Source organism: Pogona vitticeps, chromosome 1 (genome assembly GCF_051106095.1).
Source record: "Pogona vitticeps strain Pit_001003342236 chromosome 1, PviZW2.1, whole genome shotgun sequence".
Taxonomy (NCBI): domain Eukaryota; kingdom Metazoa; phylum Chordata; class Lepidosauria; order Squamata; family Agamidae; genus Pogona; species Pogona vitticeps.
Window position 1 is genome coordinate 233554609 of NC_135783.1, and position 20324 is coordinate 233574932.

The 20324-nt window shown below is 40.3% G+C and overlaps 1 protein-coding gene across 3 annotated transcripts in view; it reads right to left on the reverse strand.

Annotated features, from left to right (window-relative positions):
- SLC49A4 (solute carrier family 49 member 4) overlaps nt 1–20324 on the reverse strand; it is a 115162-nt gene that overhangs the window by 68315 nt on the left and 26523 nt on the right. For all 3 annotated transcript variants that reach the window (XM_020805972.3, XM_078376722.1, XM_078376696.1), the window contains exons 2-3: nt 18064–18157; nt 1107–1375 (exon numbers count right to left, since the gene is read on the reverse strand). In XM_020805972.3, the coding sequence (XP_020661631.3) occupies nt 1107–1375; nt 18064–18157 (363 nt within the window). The remainder of the gene's footprint in view (nt 1–1106; nt 1376–18063; nt 18158–20324) is intronic.

Here is a 20324-nt window from a genome sequence, read left to right on the forward strand (position 1 = left end):
TGGTGGGGATATAGGAAAGGGCCTTCTCTTTGCTGCTCCCAGACTCTGGAACAAGCTGGCCTCATCTTTGCCATCCTTCCACAAGCAGACAAAGACCTTCCTCTTCAGGAAATCTTTTCTTTAGTGGCTGCATGGCTGAGTGGTTTTTTAAAATGGATTGCTGTGCCTTGTTGTGTTTAAATGTATTTTTAGTATTCATTTTTTAAAACCATTTTAATAAAATATTTCGTTAATTCTTTTAAAACATTTGTAGACCTACTGTTCTTCGCTTTTAAATATGATCTGTAAATGATGTAAGCCGCCTTAGATCCTTTTAAAGGCAAAAGACGGGATAAATAAAATAAATAATGTGTTGAAAATATTCAATTTGGAACACAGATGTTGTGTTAAGTGCAAAAAATATTTAGAAGAAAAATAAGTTTATTTAAAAAACAAGACAGAGCAATGTTCACAGAATATGTGAATTTAATATCGCTAACTAAAAAAAATTATTTTATTTTGTTTCAATGTCATTATCTACTGTGTACATACAGACTGAGATGAAACAAAAATCTACGTTAAAACCTTATTCTTCCAGTTACTCATAACCAATTTACAATGGAAAGTAAATGATGCATAAAAACTGAGCTGGTATAGAAATACTAAAAGAGAGCTGTAGACTGACTTGTATTTTAATAAACCAGCAGTCTACTAAAAAAAAATCTTTGAAAAGAAACTGTGCACACAAGAAAATACAGAACACACACCACTTTTGGAATGAGCTCTGTTTAATTTAAGGGACAAAATGGACAGGGGGACCACAATCAATCGGTGAAATAAAGGATAAGTAATTCTAAAACAGAAGGCAGAAGAAAAAGTGGAATGACTTTGCGAAGGAAGCCACGGTCTTTAGTTTGCAAAACCTGAGGAGGGCTATCAGTGATAGGACATTTGGAAGTCATTAATCCATAGGGTTGCCATTAGCTGGAAGGAACTTGATAGCACATAACCACAACAATCCTAAACCTCATACTAACAGATTTATTTCTAGATGGCTCACTAGAGGGCAGTAGCAAACTCGTAACATGCACATCATGCATTTAAGAGCACAATTATTTCTGTAATACCTGCATACAGCACAGCCTCAATGCAGTCTTTTATAACCTCAGGGCTGCTTCCAGGTGGAAGTGGGGCTGTCGATGTGCCATTTGGCCCTGGCACCACCAACGGTCCTACTAAAAATGCACACGCTCCACCAAGGTAACCAATCAGCGACGCAATAGCTGTGGCAGTGGCACGCTCATCTGGAGAAAACCATGTTGTGGAAAGGAATGGAGCAGCGCTAGTTACAGTTGGGCCTGCCAGTCCATTCAGCAGCTGCCCTCCATGAATCAACCTGGAGAAAAAGCAGAAAACAGGCAATTACTTGACAGGTAAGAAACTGCTATTAGTATGCCAAGAATCTTGGGGAAGACAGAGAGTGATCCGTTTCTCCTTTCATGCTGGTAGATCTGCACCAAGAGATCATTGCTTCTTTTGAGTATCTCCAAAATGTGGCATGAATGCAGGAGCTAACTTTCCCCCCCTCTCCTAAACCCTTTTTGCTGTTCAAAGGACTCAGAAATGGAGGAATCAATGGTAACAAACATGAACCGATGGCTACTAAGATCAGTCCACTTTTGTGGACCTAGGTAAAAACTAACTTCAGATTTTTTTTCCACTTTGATTATCTAACACATAAAAACATGTTTGAATACAAAAAAAAAATTTATTTGAAAGGGTCTAAGCCTGTTGGCTGGATGGTATTTAAAATACCTTAAATTAATTGCCTCAGGTAATTTCATTCTGAATAATCCCTTCGAAACAAAATGAACTTTCTCAAGCAGTTAAAAGAAAAATAATAAACCAGTGAATGTTTTGCTTTTTTCTTTCTAAAATGCAACTTGAAAACCCATTTTATTTGGTAAACTTAATGAATCCTGTTCTATCTGTAGGTATTGTATCACAATAGTACTTCCAAACAAATTGAGCAGCTTTGGTATAAAGACAAAATACTCTTTAGCAAGATTGAAGTTTCCACTAGCTATGAATTCTATATTTAACTGTTTATAATGATTTATGGCTGCACCATTGCTATTTCAATATTTGGAATGGAGAAAAATGACAAAAGCCAACCTTCTGTTGACAAATGTTGTAAATAAACTTAATGTAACAAAGAGTTTCAAAACAATGTTTTTAAAAAGCACAGAGAAAAGGAGAACTGGTGTCATATAATGACATGTGCTGAGGGGGGTTTTATATAATACAGTGGTGTCTCAACTTACGAATGTCCCCACTTACAACCATTTCGAGTTACGACCAGCTCCGGCTGCAAAATTTTGCTTTTACTTGTGTCTGGAGCTTCAAATTACGACAGGGAAAAAGGCAGGGAATTCAAATGTACTAACCATTGGTTGGGGAAGTGGCTGCTTCTTTGTAGCTCTTTCGCCCCAACGGTTAGTGTGTGTGCGTCGGAGGAGGCCTGGGGACTGCCTGGTGCTGCTTTCTGCTCGTGAGTAAGTACATTTACAGGGTTTTGCAGGGTGGGTTTGGGCTGGGGGGGGTTATGTTTCTGTGCTGTGATTTTTTGTGTGTGTGTTTGGTGTTTTGTTGTGGGGTTGGATTTTTTTGTTTTTGTTTTTTTTTGCCCCAGCACCTTCTGATGGGGCTTGCTGTGTTGTTGTTGTTTGTGATTTTTTTTCCAGCCCCAGCGCGTTGGGGCTTGCAGTGTTTTTTTTGGGGGGTGGGTGATTTTTTTTCCAGGCCCTGATGCGTTCCATTGGGGCTTGTTGTGTGTTGTATTTTTTTTTTCCAGCCAGAATGGTTTAATCGTGTTCCAATGCATTCCTATGAGAAATGGTTCTTCAACTTATGACCATTTCGAGTTACAACAACCATTCCGGAACGGATTAAGATCGTAAGTTGAGGCACCACTATATGTTTTGTTCTCTTACAAGCTAACAAGGTTAATTAGATTCCCCACTGCGCTTCCTCTGAGTAGAGCCAGCCTGTGTAGCCTTGGGCAAGCCGCACAGTCCCAGGATGCCCCCAGAAGAAGGGAATGGTAAGCCCTGTTCTGAGAACCCTCCATTTGGAAATCCCTGAAAAGAGTTGCCATAAGTCAGAATTGACTTGAAGCCACGTGATTATTATTAATATGCATTTTAGTCAGCTAAATATCACAGTGAGATGTAGTGAAGGCAGGGATCAGGAGTTCCATTTCCCACTGTGCCTCAAGATGAGCAGTTTTGGGCAAGTTTGCACTGTCCCAGAGCACTCTTGGAAAGAACTATAAAACACTTTTGAATATATCTAGAAAACCCTGAAAACAGTTGCTGTAAATTTGGGATTGCCTTGGTAGCACTTAATGATTAATTAAATATTATGTATTTTGTATAAATGATACCAGCAAGGATTTTTGATTGAAAGGCAGGACCTGTCAATAGAAAATCCACAATGTGAATACATTTAATGTGTTCTAGTCTACTCTATTTAAAGTAAATATGCAGTGTCCTATATACACAGCACAAGTGTTATTCTCCCAAACAACTTATACATAAATGTATTATCATCCTTCCAGTTCAACTCCACTTCACCATGATCCTTCTTTTACACATCAGCTCCATTCTGCCACACAAAGCTGCCCTCAAAGACTTCCCCCTGCCCCATTTCACTTATGTGAACAATACTCCTTTTCAGAAATTGTTCAAATTGTCTTGACTTTCTGTTCTCCAAATCCTCCATAATTCATCAGTTGTGGAGCTGGATCTAAGCAAAACGGGTGGGCTGCCTCTCTCCCCTTCTCTGGAGTGGCCTGAGCAATGGCAGCTAGTAACAAGAGGGAGGAAGGGTCCAGTAAAACCACCTCCAGACACAAGGAATGACTGCTACCTGTTAGATCCTCTGTGGAAGCAGAAGGAGGCCAGACAATTTCTCCACCACTGGTATTGCTGAAACAACATTCCAGTGTAATCAATGTTAAGCAGCCACATGGACTTCCTGGAGCAGAATGCAAATCAACTCCTAAACAGCTTACAAGTTATTAAGTATTTACAGTGCTGTTGCAGAGGTTGATATTTTGGTTTGCTTCCAACATACTCAATTATCTAATGCAATTGCCCAGGATGCTTAACAATGTACAGTACATTACCTGCTCTATAAATGAATGGCGTATCTCCAGGTGGATATAGTGGCATTCCACTGTACAACTGACTGCATTTCAGTGATGATTTAGAGCAGTGGTTCTCAAACTTGGGTCTCCAGATGTTCTTGAACTGCAACTCCCAGAAATCCTGGCCAGCACAGCAAGTGGTGAAGGCTTCTGGGAACTGCAGTCCATGAACACTTGGGGACCTTAGTTTGAGAACCACTGATTTAGAGAAGCAAAACTTGAATTAGCAAAAGCACTTTGGTCTGAAGCCTGCAACTGACCTGTAATTGTATGCTAGGGAAAATAGTTACAAGTTGGGTGGACGGGACAAGTCTCTGATAGTGTCACACACAATTTCTTTGTTTATACAGTGGTGCCTCGCTTAACGAGCGCACCGTATAACGACGAAATCGCATAGCGATCCGTTTTTTTGGATCACTAATGCGATCGCTTACCGATGGGCCCTATGGCCGAAAATCACTTTGTGAAGATCGGTAAGCGTTTCGCTTACCGATCTTCGCAAAACGAAGCCCCGACGATCAGCTGTTCGGCAGACAAAATGGCCGCCGGAAGCTCCGTAATGGCCGCGCGAGGCGTTTTCGCGCCCTCCCCTCGCTTAACGAGGGCGCGAAAATGGCTGCCGGCCATAGGAAACCTCGCTGAACGGTGAGTAAAGGAGCCTTTTGGAACGCATTAAACGATGTTTAATGCGTTCCAATGGCTTTCCCTGTCCCATTCAGCGATGTTTCGCTATAGCGAAGGTTAATCCGGAACGGATTAACCTCGCTATGCGAGGCACCACTGTATATATGAAGTTGTTGCTGTTGTTATTGCTATGTGCCATCAAGTCATTTCTGACTTATGGTGACCCTATGAATGAGTTATTTCCAAAGTGATCTGTCCTCAGCTGCCTGCTCAGCCCTTACAGACTCATGTCTGTGGCTTCCTTTAAGGAGTTTGTCCATCTCATATTTGTTTCTTCTTTTCTCGATGCCTTCCATCCTGAGGCAGATTTCTTTTAAATCACAATTTAAATCACTAGTCAGTAAGCATTTTTTAAAAACAAAAAAGTGAATATTTAAAAAAAAATTATTTTTCTAATTTAAATTGGATTTTTAAAATAAAAGGCTTAATGATTAGTGATTTAAATTGTGATTTAAACTGATTTTATTTAAATCAAATCCACCCTGCATATTTCCCAGCACTATTGTCCTTCCCAGAGAAAATAACACTACAAAGCAGTGTTATTGTTTTATTCATGCTGTAAATTTAATTTTTACTGACACTGTGTAATAAATAAAAGGAAAGAAAAGGTGATATCAAGGCCAAACAGTGAATTGCAAAGTTTCAAAGCCTTCCATTGAACACTGCAATCAGTAAAGACAACGAGAACTGCAAATGGAAGAACTCTAATAGTCACTGTTTATTATGCAGTGAAAAATAATAAGGTATGGAACTACTTAATATCTGAGCAAAGAGAAAAGACAGACATCTTGAAAAGGAATAAGGACACCTCTGTAACAAGCCACTCCTCCTCTCTGCAAATTGGAAGCAGAATAAAAATAGAGAAAAAAGAGATAAAGTTGATCCCACTACCAACTGGGCTATGGCTCAATGCTCCTAATTAACAAGACCAGGTGGTCCCCAACAAGCATTTTCTTGACAGTACTGCAGACAGTACCTCTCCTACAAAAACACTCACTTCATGTTCCTTTTTCCTCCACGGTCAAAGGTGCTTTGTTGCCAAAGTAGAACATCAAGTTCTTCTGCATCTTTTCTTCTCTCCGTATGTTCCGGTGGCAGTTCCATAAACCAGATACGGTGTCTAAAACTTAGGACCTCCACATTTAATTCCCTTGCCACACATATATATCAGTTCACTGAACCAAACCAGTGGCCTTCTTCACATTCTTTAATGACTTTGTGACTGAATGCTCGCTAGATTGGCTTCAAAATGTAACAACCTCATTGAATGCACAAATTAAACTATTACAATATTGAAATATGTGGATCTACCAACTCACTACACAAGCACCCATATGAATAAAAATGGGTATTCTAGTCTACTACTGTATATTGATGGGAGTAAGAAAGTAAGGTACTGTAGCAGTTTTGGTCAGAAAAACACAGAGGAATTTAAAAGGGCACTTCAAACTCAATAACAAAGATAATCTCAAGTAATTACTTTGAAATAGTTTGCCATTTTGCTAGACATATTCCTGGGGGTTTCTTTTCAAAAACAGAGGCTTCTACCTCTGGCAGGAAAATAACCTATCTCACTCTGCTAGCAGCAAAAACCTAACTGTTAGGCCCCAAACAGTTATCACAAATGAGGAACAAACTTGCATGTTTAGGACAGTAATATGCCTATATTACTTTAGTTATTGTTGTATAAAACTTCCACTGTCTCTTCAAATTGCAATGGGGGACAGAAGGAACCTTGTTTTCAGCCCAGAATTAACCCCCTGAAGAAGGCAAGTCTAGGAAAAGAGATGGCTAGGGGAGGGGCTCCAAACTATTCCAAGGCGCGCCAGCAACTTGAAAAGAGCACACGCGCAGGGATTTCTTTTACATCAGTGGTTCTTAACCTTTGTTACTCGGATGCTTTTGAACTGCAACTCCCAGAAACCCCAGCCAGCACAGTTGGTGGGGAAGGCTTCTGGGAGTTGCAGTCCAAAACTCCTGAGTAAACCAAGGTTAAGAACCAATGTTTTACATGACACATCTAATTCCCAATGAAACGGCCAAAGGACACCGCACGTTTATTAGTCATTGACAGCAGAAGCCGTCTAGTGGTGTTTGTTTAATAGACAGCAAGAAAATAAGAAAACCAAATAAGAGACGACGGATTGACTCAAAGGAAGTGACCGCCTAGTGGTTGCAAGAGCTGAGCAGGGCTGCTGACCACCAGGCTTTCTGGAGGTTCCTCATTCACAGAGTCACCATAAGTCAGAAGTGATTTGACAGCATGTAACAACTAACATCTGTAAGTCTGGAACAATGGCAATGGCTTTCACGTTTTGTAAAAGCAGTAATTACGGAGTGTTGCAGAAAAGTAAATGAGAAGCCAATGGTCAAATTTACTCCAAAAGAGGTCACATGCTAACAATACTAAACAGACAACTCAATTTCTTCAGATACCAGTATTTACTGCTTTTAATGCATTTCAAAGACCAAATCCAGAAGCTCCATGGATTGGGACAAACACTTTTAAAGTACTAGCTTCTTGAAAGATCTTTACCGCACATTCATATTAATTTACTGATTCATGATCTCTGTCTGAATTAAGTCACTTTTCATTGAATTTTTAAGTCTGCATCTATACCTTATCATCCTAGAGAGAGAGAAAAACAGGAAAGACTCATAATGTTGAACTATGTTGTGTGGTAATCTATTAGTTCTCCAAGAGACAAATCTGCAGCAGCTAATATAACTGACAGAGAAGTATGAACACAACAGTATCACTAAATGTTTCTGTTTGTTACAGTGTCTTATTATCACTGCAGAAGATTTTAGCCTGAGAAGATTATCAGAACTCTTGTACAGACCATTATCTGTTCCAAAAATTGTTCTGAGATTACATTTGTTACTGTTATTTCCCCATTTTCTTCTTGTTTTGCGTATCCAGAAACAGCAAAGAGCAACTGCATTTTCCTTCACTGGCTCATACTGTAATTTAAGTCTGATTCTGTAATGCAAGTTGTCTTTTGTATGAAATATGAGGATACCAAGAGAATTTTCATTTGGCACCTGGCCTGATAGAATGGCATCTTAAGAACTGGCTAAGGCAACTGTTGCATTTTGATTGATTTCTGTCTCCTGCACTCTGCTCTCAGTTTTGTACATTATTTTTCCAATATTTCAGTTAATTATTTTCAGGTACCAGGCAATGTATTGAGTTTTGAGAGTTCAGTCAAAGAATGTGAAGTTTTTCATAATAATGTCGATAACAAAAAAAAGAATCAAAAGAAGGGGATCATTTCAATAGAAGAAGGTACAAAATAATAAACTGCTTAACCTTTGCCTCAAGAGTAAGGCATATGAAACCCAAATGAAAACATCTGATCTTCTTTTAACAAGCCTATCAAAGTCCTGCATCTAGCATCCACTTTTCTGAGCTAAATAAGTACCAAGTAAGCAAGCTTCCCTTCACAAGATTGGGTACGTATGCTGTGTGTGTTCATTTTGCACTATGTACATGGGACATGTGTTTGGGGGGGTGGGGGTGGACTCTTGTTATTTAGAAGCTGCTTTTAACTGCAAACCTGCCAAACAGGAGTCAAGGATTTGCAATGAAATGAATGTTCTCATACAACACCAAGATGATGCCATCTCTGTCAGACATCTTGACAGCTAGAAGGCAACAACATAATGATGCAGTGAGACCCTTGACAGTACAGTGGCAAATTCTCTCAGATTCTCGCATCAAAATATTGTGTTACTGCACAGTCATCTCGGCTGTCAGACACTTGATAATGTTTCTTCGGTCAAAGCTTCATCTAAACTTGAAAGATGGGGACATATAGAATCAAAGCTAGCCAGCAAGCATGCATACCTTGTTAAAAGACCACTGAAGAAATAAAACAAAACCAAGCTCATCTTAACATTTTTTTTCTTCCACAATACCACTTTGAAATAAAACACTAACTGCTAAATAAAATATACTGCAAAATAACACATACCGATGAAGGCATAAATACTTTAGTGTAATATCAGAGAGATGTAAGTTTACACAGAAGTAAATAACTTTTGGTTAACATGAGCTGATCTGCTAGTTAAAATGGACTCACCAAATAGGAATTATAAAATTTGCTACTTGCATGGCTGCTCTCAGAAAGAATTAGTACAAGGCAATCAGGTAAAAAGTCTCCGGAAAATAGAAACAAGCAAGCAATTTCCTTCTCACCACCTTTTCAGTTTATTAGGACACCTGAAGCACAGGTGTCTCCTGTCTACAATTTTTAGCAGGCTTCAACTGTCAAGTAAAAAACTGGTCAACCAGTTCCCCCCTCCATACAGCCTGATGGAGCCAAGAATGAGAAAGCTAGAGGGATTGGTTTCAGTGGGTATCTTAGAAAGATCGCACAAGCCCTTCTGCACAGTAATGGTTAAAGAAGCTTCCCCAAAAGGAAACATGGGATCTTCCATCTTCAACAGCTGGTGCACCAGAAAGGGTCTGTATGCCAACGCGGAGCAACAGCTAAAGAAGGCTCCTTCACACTTGGAGAACTGACTCCAGCCCCTGCCCAAAGGGGCATAGAGCCCCTTCTGTCCAGAAATGATGGAAGATGTTTACCCACTTCTCTTTCTCTTCCTTGAGTGACAGGCAGAGAATAAGAAAATCCAGTGATTAAAAATTGCCATTGATGCAATCAAAAAGGTGTTGAAAGCCCAACCACCATTTCCTGCCATGGAATAGGAAAAACTGGGGTGGAGGTTCTTGGCTTTGCCATGTGAGGCATATGTTGGTTATAAAATCACACACTATTTAGTGCTGGCTTAAAACTGCTCCTTTATCTCCCCTATATTTATTTATGTCCTTGACTCATTCTATTATCCAAGTGCTTTTATCCTAACTTCTTCCCAGTTAACATCTATGTCTGAAGTCTTCTTCCTGGTTAAAAACGCATGGTAAAGGTACAGGGCAAAAGAAGTGTTTCTATTGCTGCTCCTGGAAGACTTACGGCTTCCTGAGTTCAAGTGTATGAAGCTGATAAATCTGCCTTCAACTCCTTTATATAGTGCTAAACAGACCTGGAAGGACAGATCCTGAAGCTGAGGCTCCAATACTTTGGCCATGCGAAGAGAAGACTCCCTGGAAAAGACCCTGATGTTAGGAAAGTGTGAAGGTGAGAGAAGGGGATGACAGAGGACGAGATGGTTGGACAGTGTCATCAAAGCTACCAGCCTGAATTTGACCCAACTCCGGGAGTCAGTGGAAGACAGGAGGGCCTGGCATACTCTGGTCCATGGGGTCACGAAGAGTCGGACACGACTAAACAACTAAACAACAACCAAAAAAATCTGTGTAGAGATGAGCACTAGTTCAGCATGGTTTGTTTCTTTGCCAAACAACTGATCTGCAATTCAGTGCCCCGCTCCGCCTCCTCCAGGAGCTGCCTCCAAGTGGGTGCCCGCTGGAGGAGGGTGGGGCACTCACCTGTAGATCAGCTGTTCGGCCAGGAAACAAGCCACACTGAATCGCTGAAACACTGGTTCATGCCAATCCCAAATTGTGTGATTTCAGACCTACTCTCCTGCTTCCAATTTTGTCTTGCTTTTTCTCTTGTGCCCCACTCCACCTCAACAGTCACAACTTTCCCCACTGCTTTCACTTCAGCTTCCCCTAGCTGCCTTGTATACCAGGCTCCACTGGTGGCAGTAGTGGCTGATTCTTCTTCAGGTTCTTCGCTGTCTGACTCCAAGACCAACTCTGAACATCAAATAATTCTGATAGGTCTGGGCCTGGCCTTTAATTGCCTCCATCCAGAACCCTCCTTCCAATTTCATGGTCCTATGGCAACCCTCTGGGCTATATTTAAAAGCAAATACATATACAGTGGGGTCTCGACTTACGAACGACCCTACTTACGAACAATTCAACTTAAGAACCCGCCCTACAGGGGAAATAAGGACTCGACATACGAACTTCCCTCGAGTTATGAATAGGAAAAGAAGTGCCCCCTCCCTCCTCTTAGAGCAGTGATCCTCAACCTTGGGCCTCCAGATGTTCTTGGACTACAGCTCCCAGAAGCCTTCACCACCACCTCTGCTGGCCAGGATTTCTGGGAGTTGAAGTCCAAGAACATCTGGAGGCCCAAGGTTGGGGAGCACTGCCTTAGAGGCTTCTGAAGGGGAAAAAAGGGTCAGAAACTTAAAAATAAATAAAAGAAAGTCACTTACCACGCCTTGGTAGCCCCCAAACAGCAGGGAAAAGAACAGGAAACAGCTAAAAGCCCACACCAGAACGGAGCCTGGCAGCCATTTTGTGCTCCCCCCCCCGCTCCTGCCCCCTGCTCTCCCCACCTATCAGCTGATGGGCTGGCTCTGAAGAGGCTTGGGGAGGCTTCCTCAGCACCTAAAAAGCCTGCCTGTGTGTCTTTGTGCTGAAAAAAATCAGCACAACATGCTTTAAAACATGATTTAAAATTGGCTTCGTTGAAAAAAAAGATTTCTAATGTGCTTTGTAAACTGTTCCTTGCCTTCCTCCTCGTTTCCTGAACCTAAGGGGGAAAATATCCCCCTAGTGGCAGAAGGCGGAATAGCAGCTTCCCATTAGTTTCTATGGACGGAAAAGAGCAGATACAAATTAAATGGTTTTCAATGCATTCCTATGGGAAATGCAGATTCGACCTAAGAACTTTTCGACCTAAGAACCACCTTCCAATACGGATTAAGTTCGTAAGTCGAGCCCCCACTGTAGGCAGGCCTTTGGCTCCTTGCCACTTTCACTACCTAGGAGAAAAGTAGTGGTCTATTACTATCAAAATAGTACTACTGCAAGTGCCCTTAAGGTAACTAATACTGTATTTTTACACAGTAAAGGTATCCATGCTGTTATTTCCTGGCAGGCTACCAACTGGAGTCCACACATACAACACCTCATAGTTTTATTGATTCTCTACATAGATGTCAACAGCTGCAATGCATGTTGCCACAAGCACTCACACTAGATGTGATTATTTGTCCCTTGTCTGTGTTCTTGGCACATTGCAGCTAGTTAGAAGGACTGGAAATATGAAACATGGTTGAATACCTCCATGTAAAAAGTACTTTAAGTTCATCTGCTATAGACCACAGTGGCTACTGAACCAGGAGCCACTAGCTAAGAACATACTCTGAGGCAAAATTATAATTGACAGATAATCTATCATTCAAGTGGAAACCACTGCTAAAAGTTCAAGAGCCTTGACTGAAGCAGCCTTTTTGGTCTGAGAAATTAAATTTACCAAGGAAAAAAGTGTCTGTGACCTGAACACTAATAAAACAAGGCAGGCTATTTTGCAAACTATGGGAGGTAACAACAGAATCTGCTGCGACCATCACAAATGATCAGCACTCAAGGCATTGCCTCTTCTAGTGAAGGACTCAGGCATTAGATGCTCCAAGTCTTAATCCTGCATTACAATTTAATGAATAATGCTAGGCTGTTCTCTCCCTGCAAATCAATTCCACCATATGCTAACCGTATGAATTAAAGACCTCCAAAAGGTTTTACCATTAACAGCTCGGCTTGGCTCCCACAAACTAAGGGCCATAGCTTCCTTTATCGAGATGAAAAATAGTTCTATAACAATCAAAATTCATGAAGACTTCATAAGACTAGCTGAGCAGCCCTGCTTAAGTATGGGCTCATCTACCAAACACTTTTGTTTAATGGCCCCAACTACACATTGCATTACAAAATAGCTGCCTTTGAAGGTTTATTTTAATTGCTAAGTAAGTTCTTGTGTGTGAGAGAAAAAGTGCTGGTGGTAATGACAGTAATGGTTTCCTTTCCTCTCAAGAACCTGGCAAGTGAACACTTTTTTCCTGCCAAAGGCTTTATTGATTTTTGTATGAAGGAGAGCAACCCAATACAATAAATAAGACTGACGAATAATAAAATTATTAAAACTCTGAACTTCTGGGGATTTCTGCCCCCAAATTAAAGTGCTTAGGAAACAAAAAACAAAAACAAATTAATTCTCACACTGCAGTCCAAAGACAACACCAATCACTCGGTCATTAAGATATTGCTATTTTATGCTAAGCTATTTATTTCACTCAGAAAGAAGATAAATGTGTGGGATATATCCATACAAGGCTAATCTTGGCCTCAGACAATGCTTTACATTTCCCCAAGACATAAATAAACTTGGACAATCAGACTAAGTGCACTGTTCCTTAATAGAGCTGAAAATTGATTCAGATTACAGTGAACCCTCGACTTACAAACGGCTCTAGTTACAAACATGTCGACTTACAAACCGCTCTGATAGAAAAATATTGACTTGACTTGCAAACTTAGATTCGAGTTACAAACCGAAAAAAACCATGCGGGAGGTAGGGAAAGCGTTAAATTTGAACTTTCAGTTAACCAAGGTCTACCCGTATCACCTGCGTGAATCAGAAGGTGAGGCTGAGGAACCTGACACCAAGAGAGGCCCGGAAGAAAAAAACTAGAAACCGGGCCTTCTTGGCAGTGGCTCCTCGTCTCTGGAACAATCTCCCTCCGATGATTCATGCGGCCCCTTCGTTGGGTATCTTAAAAAACCAACTGAAAACATGGATGAACCAAAAAGGGGGGGGGAAAGCGGGAGAGGCATTCTGGCTTGCAAAGCCTGGGTCAATCAGCACAACATGCTTTAAAACATGCTTTAAAATTGGCGTCGTTGAAAAAAAAAGATTTCAAAAGTGCTTTTAAAGCTATTCCCTGCCTCCCCACCCCTTTCCTGAACTTTTCTTGACCTAAGAAAAAAAGAAAAAAATGTTCCCCTCTAGTGGCAGAAGGTGGAATAGCAGCTTCCCATTAGTTTCTATGGACAGAAAAGAGCAGATATGGATTAAATGGTTTTCAATGCATTCCAATGGGAAATGCAGATTTGACCTACAAACTTTTCGACTTACAAACTGCCTTCCAATACGGATTAAGTTTGTAAGTCGAGACCCCACTGTATTACGAGCCTGAAATCTGAAATTCACTGAAAGTGCATCATAAGCAGCAAAACAAAAGCAGATATTCATATTTTTAATTTCACAAAATGATTACACTTTACCTACTACAAAATGGCAAAGCCAAAGCACAGAGAGCACGCATGCTGCACAGAAAAAAAACACATGCTGGGTCAGACTAATTCTATTATTTCAGCACTCTACTCAAACAGCAGTCAACCAGTTGCCTATGGAAGTCTAAAAGCAGACTCTCATAGACTCTTCTTCTATAAACATGTTTACATATACTGTACATATATATATAGAAACACACACATATAGCATCTAGCAGCCACCAATAGCGTCATCCATTATGGATTTCTCTAATCTCTCTTTATTTATTTATTTATTGGACTTATATACCGCCCATCCTAAGAAGGTGGGATTGTCTGGAGAAGGAAATAATGCTGGGGAAAATTGAAGGTAGCAGAAAAAGAGGAAGACCAACTATGAAACGGATTGACTCCCTAAAGGAAGCCACAGGCTTGAGCTGAGCAGGGCTACTGAGGGCAGAACATTCTGGAGATTTATGGCGTCACCATAAATTGGGGGCAACTTGACAGCACATAACAACAAACAACTATGTGTCCACTTACTCATCTTTTTTTCTAAGCTAAATAAGTAAAACTATTTTAACATTTCTTCATAACAAGAGTTGTTCCAGCCTCTTATCCTACAGGTCTCTTAAACTGTAACTATTCAGCCCTTAACACTCTAATCTCTTTAAAAGTCAAAATGAAAGAAACATTGAACAATATCACATGAAAACCATGGATTTCCTTCCACTCACATATTTGTCTCAGAGCCCTGCAAATGTATTTTCTGGTGTTTTAATCACAGAAATCAAACTATAGTTGATCTCAAAAGCATCATACTGCAATTGAAACTGGCAACAATGCAGTCCCAGAACACAAATCTAATGTATTCTCAACTTATTTACAGTTAACACCACTGAAAGATTTGGCCTCACAGAAGAGTCATATGCAACCCAATTACTGTCTGTACCTACAATGGAAAATTCATGTCATATTCAGCCTATTTTTTATTCTAAGTGTACAATTCCTCTTACAATTTATATATGCAATGCATTGATCAAGTATAAATTATTACTTTTCCAATCTAAAATATTACCAATGGTAGATGTACAACTCTTAAAATCCGTATTATACAGTAGCATAACAGAAGGACCAGCAAATTTTTTGAACATTTTTGCTTGACAATATGGGAAATTTTCATGAGTTAGTGAGGTAACTTAGTTTACAAGATTTTTGTACAATGAGAGTGTATAACTCTCACAGAACAACACACGAAACTGCAGTTAATCCAAGACTAGTATGAATTTCACTGGCAGACTGTATTACTCCTCCTCCTTATATTCCCCAAATCTGTTCTAGAAGATCTGTTCCAGAACAAATTCGAAAAACTATGGGGAGGGCTTCTGGAAAAGACAGGGAAACTGTATTCTACAAAAATTGTGCAAAGAAAATGGAAGGGGGAGTGATTCATGAGGGCAACTAACTGCACACATTGCAATATCTCTGCTTACTGAAAACATACCCAAGTTCCTTTACAGTTTATGAGCCTTACAAATACATCTATGCCACTGGGATTGTTCTCCATTGCCCGAAATTCTAAGAAGCTGGTTTTTTAAAAGGGAAGAAATTATCATTTCCTTTAAAGAAAGTAACCTAGAAATCAAGGAACAGCTAAAGTTGTACTCTGTTCTGCTATACCACCACTATTACAGATTTTAGCAGTTTTGCGTTGCACAGAATCAGAAAAGTTTATTTTCACCGTTCTCACAGGCACAGGGCTGTATTCTTCCAATGCATTTAAACTGTGACAAATTTCCCACTGTTTAATTTCCATTGCTGGAGAATTCTACAAGTTTGACAACTCTAGAATCTCAAGTATTTACTATTTTGTCAACTTAATTCTGAGTATCAACAATAGGCATTTCAGCATCCTGATATAACAGAATGCATCTTAGTCTGCAGAGAGGAGACTATCAGAGACTAAACACAATTAAAAGTCAACCCCAATCACAATGCTTAATGATTCTCTGAGTGACAGAAACTACTACTTTATGGATTCTCCTTGTCTTCTCGGTAGTTTCTGATATATTTGATCCTGGCATCTTATAATATTATACTGTATAATCTTAGAACTGCTGGGAGGGAAGCTATCTACCTGGAACAACTCAATTGGTTGGAACTACAGTGGTGCCTCGCACAGCGAGGTTAATCTGTTTCGGATTAACCCTCGCTGTGTGAAAACATCGCTGTACAGGAAGGAAAAAGCCATTGGAATGCATTAAACTTAGTTTAATGCGTTCCAATAGCAGCTTTACTCACCTTACAGCGATGCTTTTCCAATGGCCGGCAGCCATTTTCGCGCCCTCCCCTCGCTTAACGAGGGCGCGAAAACGCTGCGCGTGGCCATTTTGGGGCTTCCGGCAGCCATTTTGGACCCGCCGAACAGCTGATCGGCGGGTCGCAAAGCGAAGGTCGGTAAGCGAACCGCTTACCGACCTTCGCTCTGCAATTTTCGCCCTATGCAGGCATCGGTATGCAATCGCATTTGCGATCGCAAAACCGGCCTCGTAGAGCGAATTCATTGCTGTACGGTGCACTCGTTGTGCGAGGCACCACTGTATAGTGGTTCTACTCTGCTACCAGAGTCAAGTACTGAGAGATTCCTGCTAAGCTCCATGGATCATAATGCTGTAGGGTTCTACAAGGTTCCATCTTATCTCTGTAAAGTTCCATTTCACTTCTTAACATATAATCACAAATGCCTGTTTGGTCTTTAGATCTGGAGCGCAACACTATTATCTCGATAAAACTCGGCCTTCTCTCTCCATTCTGCTTGAATCAGGAGAGGATGTACCAGTGCTTGGAGGAATTGGTGGGCTAAAGGGGGGGGGGAATAAATTGGTCTTATACTCTGATATTGCAGACACTGTAAGAGTAGGCAGTTCTTAACTGTGAAAATTAGATAGAGGCCCAGATGAAGCAGTGGAGAGCTTGTGGGCCAGCTATGGCTAGTTCACTACCCCCAGCCAATCCAGGACCATGATAACATGGCCACAATAGCCCATGGTCTCATAAATTCATAGTCAGAGTGCTGTAATACTGTCTGTGGAGGAGGAGGCTCTTCTTACCTGGGGCTGCTGGTGGTGTAAAGTTCAGAATAAGCAGACAAGGGCAGTAAGATGAAATGATATTACTATGATTGTGAAGTATATTCACTGGTTGCTACTAAGCAAAATTCAACTCTCTTAAAACAAGTATCCATAGCCTTAAGTAGCTCACAACCTAGGTATTTGAAGGCTTGCCCTCCCTAGTAGCAACCAAGCAAAATTTTAACAGAGCCTCGTGGTGCAATGGTTAACTGCTGTACTGCAGCCAAAACTGTGCTCTCGAGCTGGAGGTTCAATCCCAGGTAGCCCGGCTCAAGGTTGACTCAGCCTTCTATCCTTCCGAGGTCAGTAAAATGAGTATCCAGCTTGCTTGGGGGTGGGGGAGGGCAATGTGTAGCCTGCATAATTAACTTGTAAACCGCCCAGAGAGTGGTTGAAACACTATGGGACAGTATATAAGCAGCACACTTTGCTTTTTGCTTTTTGCAAATATGCTCATAGCATTTGCAGTCCATGGGAAATATGGCCCATGTGGCTACCAACACTTCCAGTATATACTTGACACATCAAATCTACTAGAAATGGCTTTTGCATACAAGGACAGTATAGACTGCATACAGTGATCTCATACAACTATATATGGGTAAAGCCTGCAGCAGCAATTTCCCATATTATAAAGTTAAAAGGGTACACAGAAAAAATTAAGAAAATTAAGCCACCTGTATGCTGCAGTAAAACAATTGATTAACAAAATGCTTTTTTCAATGGGTGACTAATAAAAAGAGAAAAATGACTGCAGAACTAGACTGAATTTAGCACCTTTTATCTGATTTCTAAAAATTTTAAAGCAATGGTCAGAAAATTATTACTATTATTGTACACCTTGGCAAATGCTTTGAATTAACTTGTTCACATATTCCTCTGATTAAAACTTCAGTACTCTGCATTTTACACTTTTTAGCTTTAAATCATTAAGACTCTACTTCCATATTCTACTGATAAGATATCTGTAATGCCTTTCCCTCTTTAAAAGTAAGAATAAATGAGCATGAGATCTTACCATTTCCTTGTTTCCCGGTCCGATACAGGCACACATCTCAGGCCAGCTCCAACCACCATGAGGGATGATGTTAACAGCACAGTTACCCTGAGGCCTAAACAGAAAGAAGGGCAATTTTATTACAAGAGAAGACACAGTAGTACCGTGTTTCCCCGAAAATAAGACCTGGTCTTATATTAATTTTTGCTTCAAAAAAAGCATTAGGGCTTATTTTCAGGGGATGTTTCTTTTTTCATGTACAACAATCTACATTTATTCAAATACAGTCATGTCATCTTCTGGTTGCTGCACAATGGTGAAGGGCGAGGTTTCACTTAACTGGGGCTTATTTTTGAGGTAGGGCTTATATTACGAGCATCCTGAAAAATCATACTAGGGCTTATTCTCAGGTTAGGTCTTATTTTCAGGGAAACAGGATAGCAAAAAGACACAGAATTGAACAATTTATTCCGTTTAATGAAATACATTGAGTAGGATATAATAAAAACGTTATATATTTAAAATAATGTTAATATGTGTACACTAATCATTTGCAGTTCAACCCCCTCCCCCTGATAAACAGTCTGAGGAAAGAAAAAAATCTACTCTGGCCATGTCCTAATACTATACATGTCTGCTTTTGTCAAAATAAAGAATCTAACTCCTTTCTTTCCAGCCCTTCCGCTGTAGATTCCAAAAAACCAGCTCCAGTGTGTTGGAAAATTCCCTGGAGTAGGGTTTTGGCACTACAAAGACTGACACCAAGACAGGGTGAAAGCCCTGACTCTTCTGGTGTGGAAATACATTACTGGACAGAGAAGTAGCCACTAGACTGAGAGATGCTTTAATTTACCTCAATTTCTAGCTAGTAATCTAATCTAGGCAGACTTCCTTGGCTCTCTTTGTACAAAAGAGACTATTCACATAAGTTCCCCTTGTACATAGAGAGTTGCTATTGAAGGGGAAATGGGAAGCAATGATAAGAGAAGGAAACCCATCACTAGTCCCAGATCTGCAAGAAACAACTCGCCAGATCAACTGGCAACTAAATTCCAGCGTCAATCCAATTTCTGAAATTTCGCAGAGGCAGTAAATGGATGCACCTTGCATTCTCTTCTGAAACAGTTTTTAAAAAATCTTTTCCTATATATTTCTTTTTAAACTGACACTCTCCATTTAATTCCGCAAAAAAAATTGATTTTTGTTTTCCATTACTAGAGTTTGCTTACTTGTCAATAATGGTGGGGGGGGGGGGGGAGAGAACTGCTGTGTTCAGGTCTAATCACCAGGTGCTGAGTCTAGTGTATTAAAATACAAAATGTAATGATTTTCATGTCTTTTCTGAGTATCTGCTCTTGAAGAATAAGATGCTGTCAGAGAAACAACCCAAGTAAGACTGCTGTAATTTCAGTTTAATAAATATAGCAACATGCTTCTCGCAACAGAAACAGTTGTTGATTCTGGAAGCCGTTACGTTCCTCCCCCAGCTTTTAACCAACTCACACAGACATGTACCTCCCATTTGGTGTCCAGTGAGTAATCATACATATACATTAGGAAAGTGTGTACTTAAAAAGAAGCGATGTTAAGACTTCTTGCACAAGAAACCCAACTCATCATCATCATCATCATCATCATCATCATCCACCATTCTAGCTCTCGCCTTCTCTTTTGAAAGGAACAGTCTTCATGTGTAGTAGCTGAATTTCTCCAGCAGGGTAACTCAGAATTCCTTGATCTTTTGTCCAGCTTAAAATTTTTGTCTTGGTCATAGAAATGGCATTACTTTAACACAGTGTTTCTCAGTCTTGGTTCTCCAGATGTTCTTAGACTAAAACTCCCAGAAGCCTTCACCACTAGCTGTGCCAGCCAGGATTGCTGCCAGGGCCGTATTAACCCATAGCCAGGCCCCTAGGCTTTCAGGCGTCCCAGGCTCCCTCTGGCACATCAATCTTTCACTCCACTACAGCAGACAGCCTGATCTTGGTATGGTAGGTTCTAGACCACAATACATAGCCCTATATCCATTTTGACGGTCTCCTGAAGAATTATATTCACAATTTTAAAATATTTTTATTGTGCAAGCAGAACCCTTCAGGAAAGCACAGACTGGGGGTATAATTGTTCAAAACTGTGACATTCAAAACTGTAAATAAACATTTTAGGATTTATTATTAAGATTTAGCAATTGCATAAAGGATTTAGCATTTATATTAATTGGATGTAGCAATTACATATTTAGATTTAGCAATTATATAAAGATAGCCAATGCATTTCATATG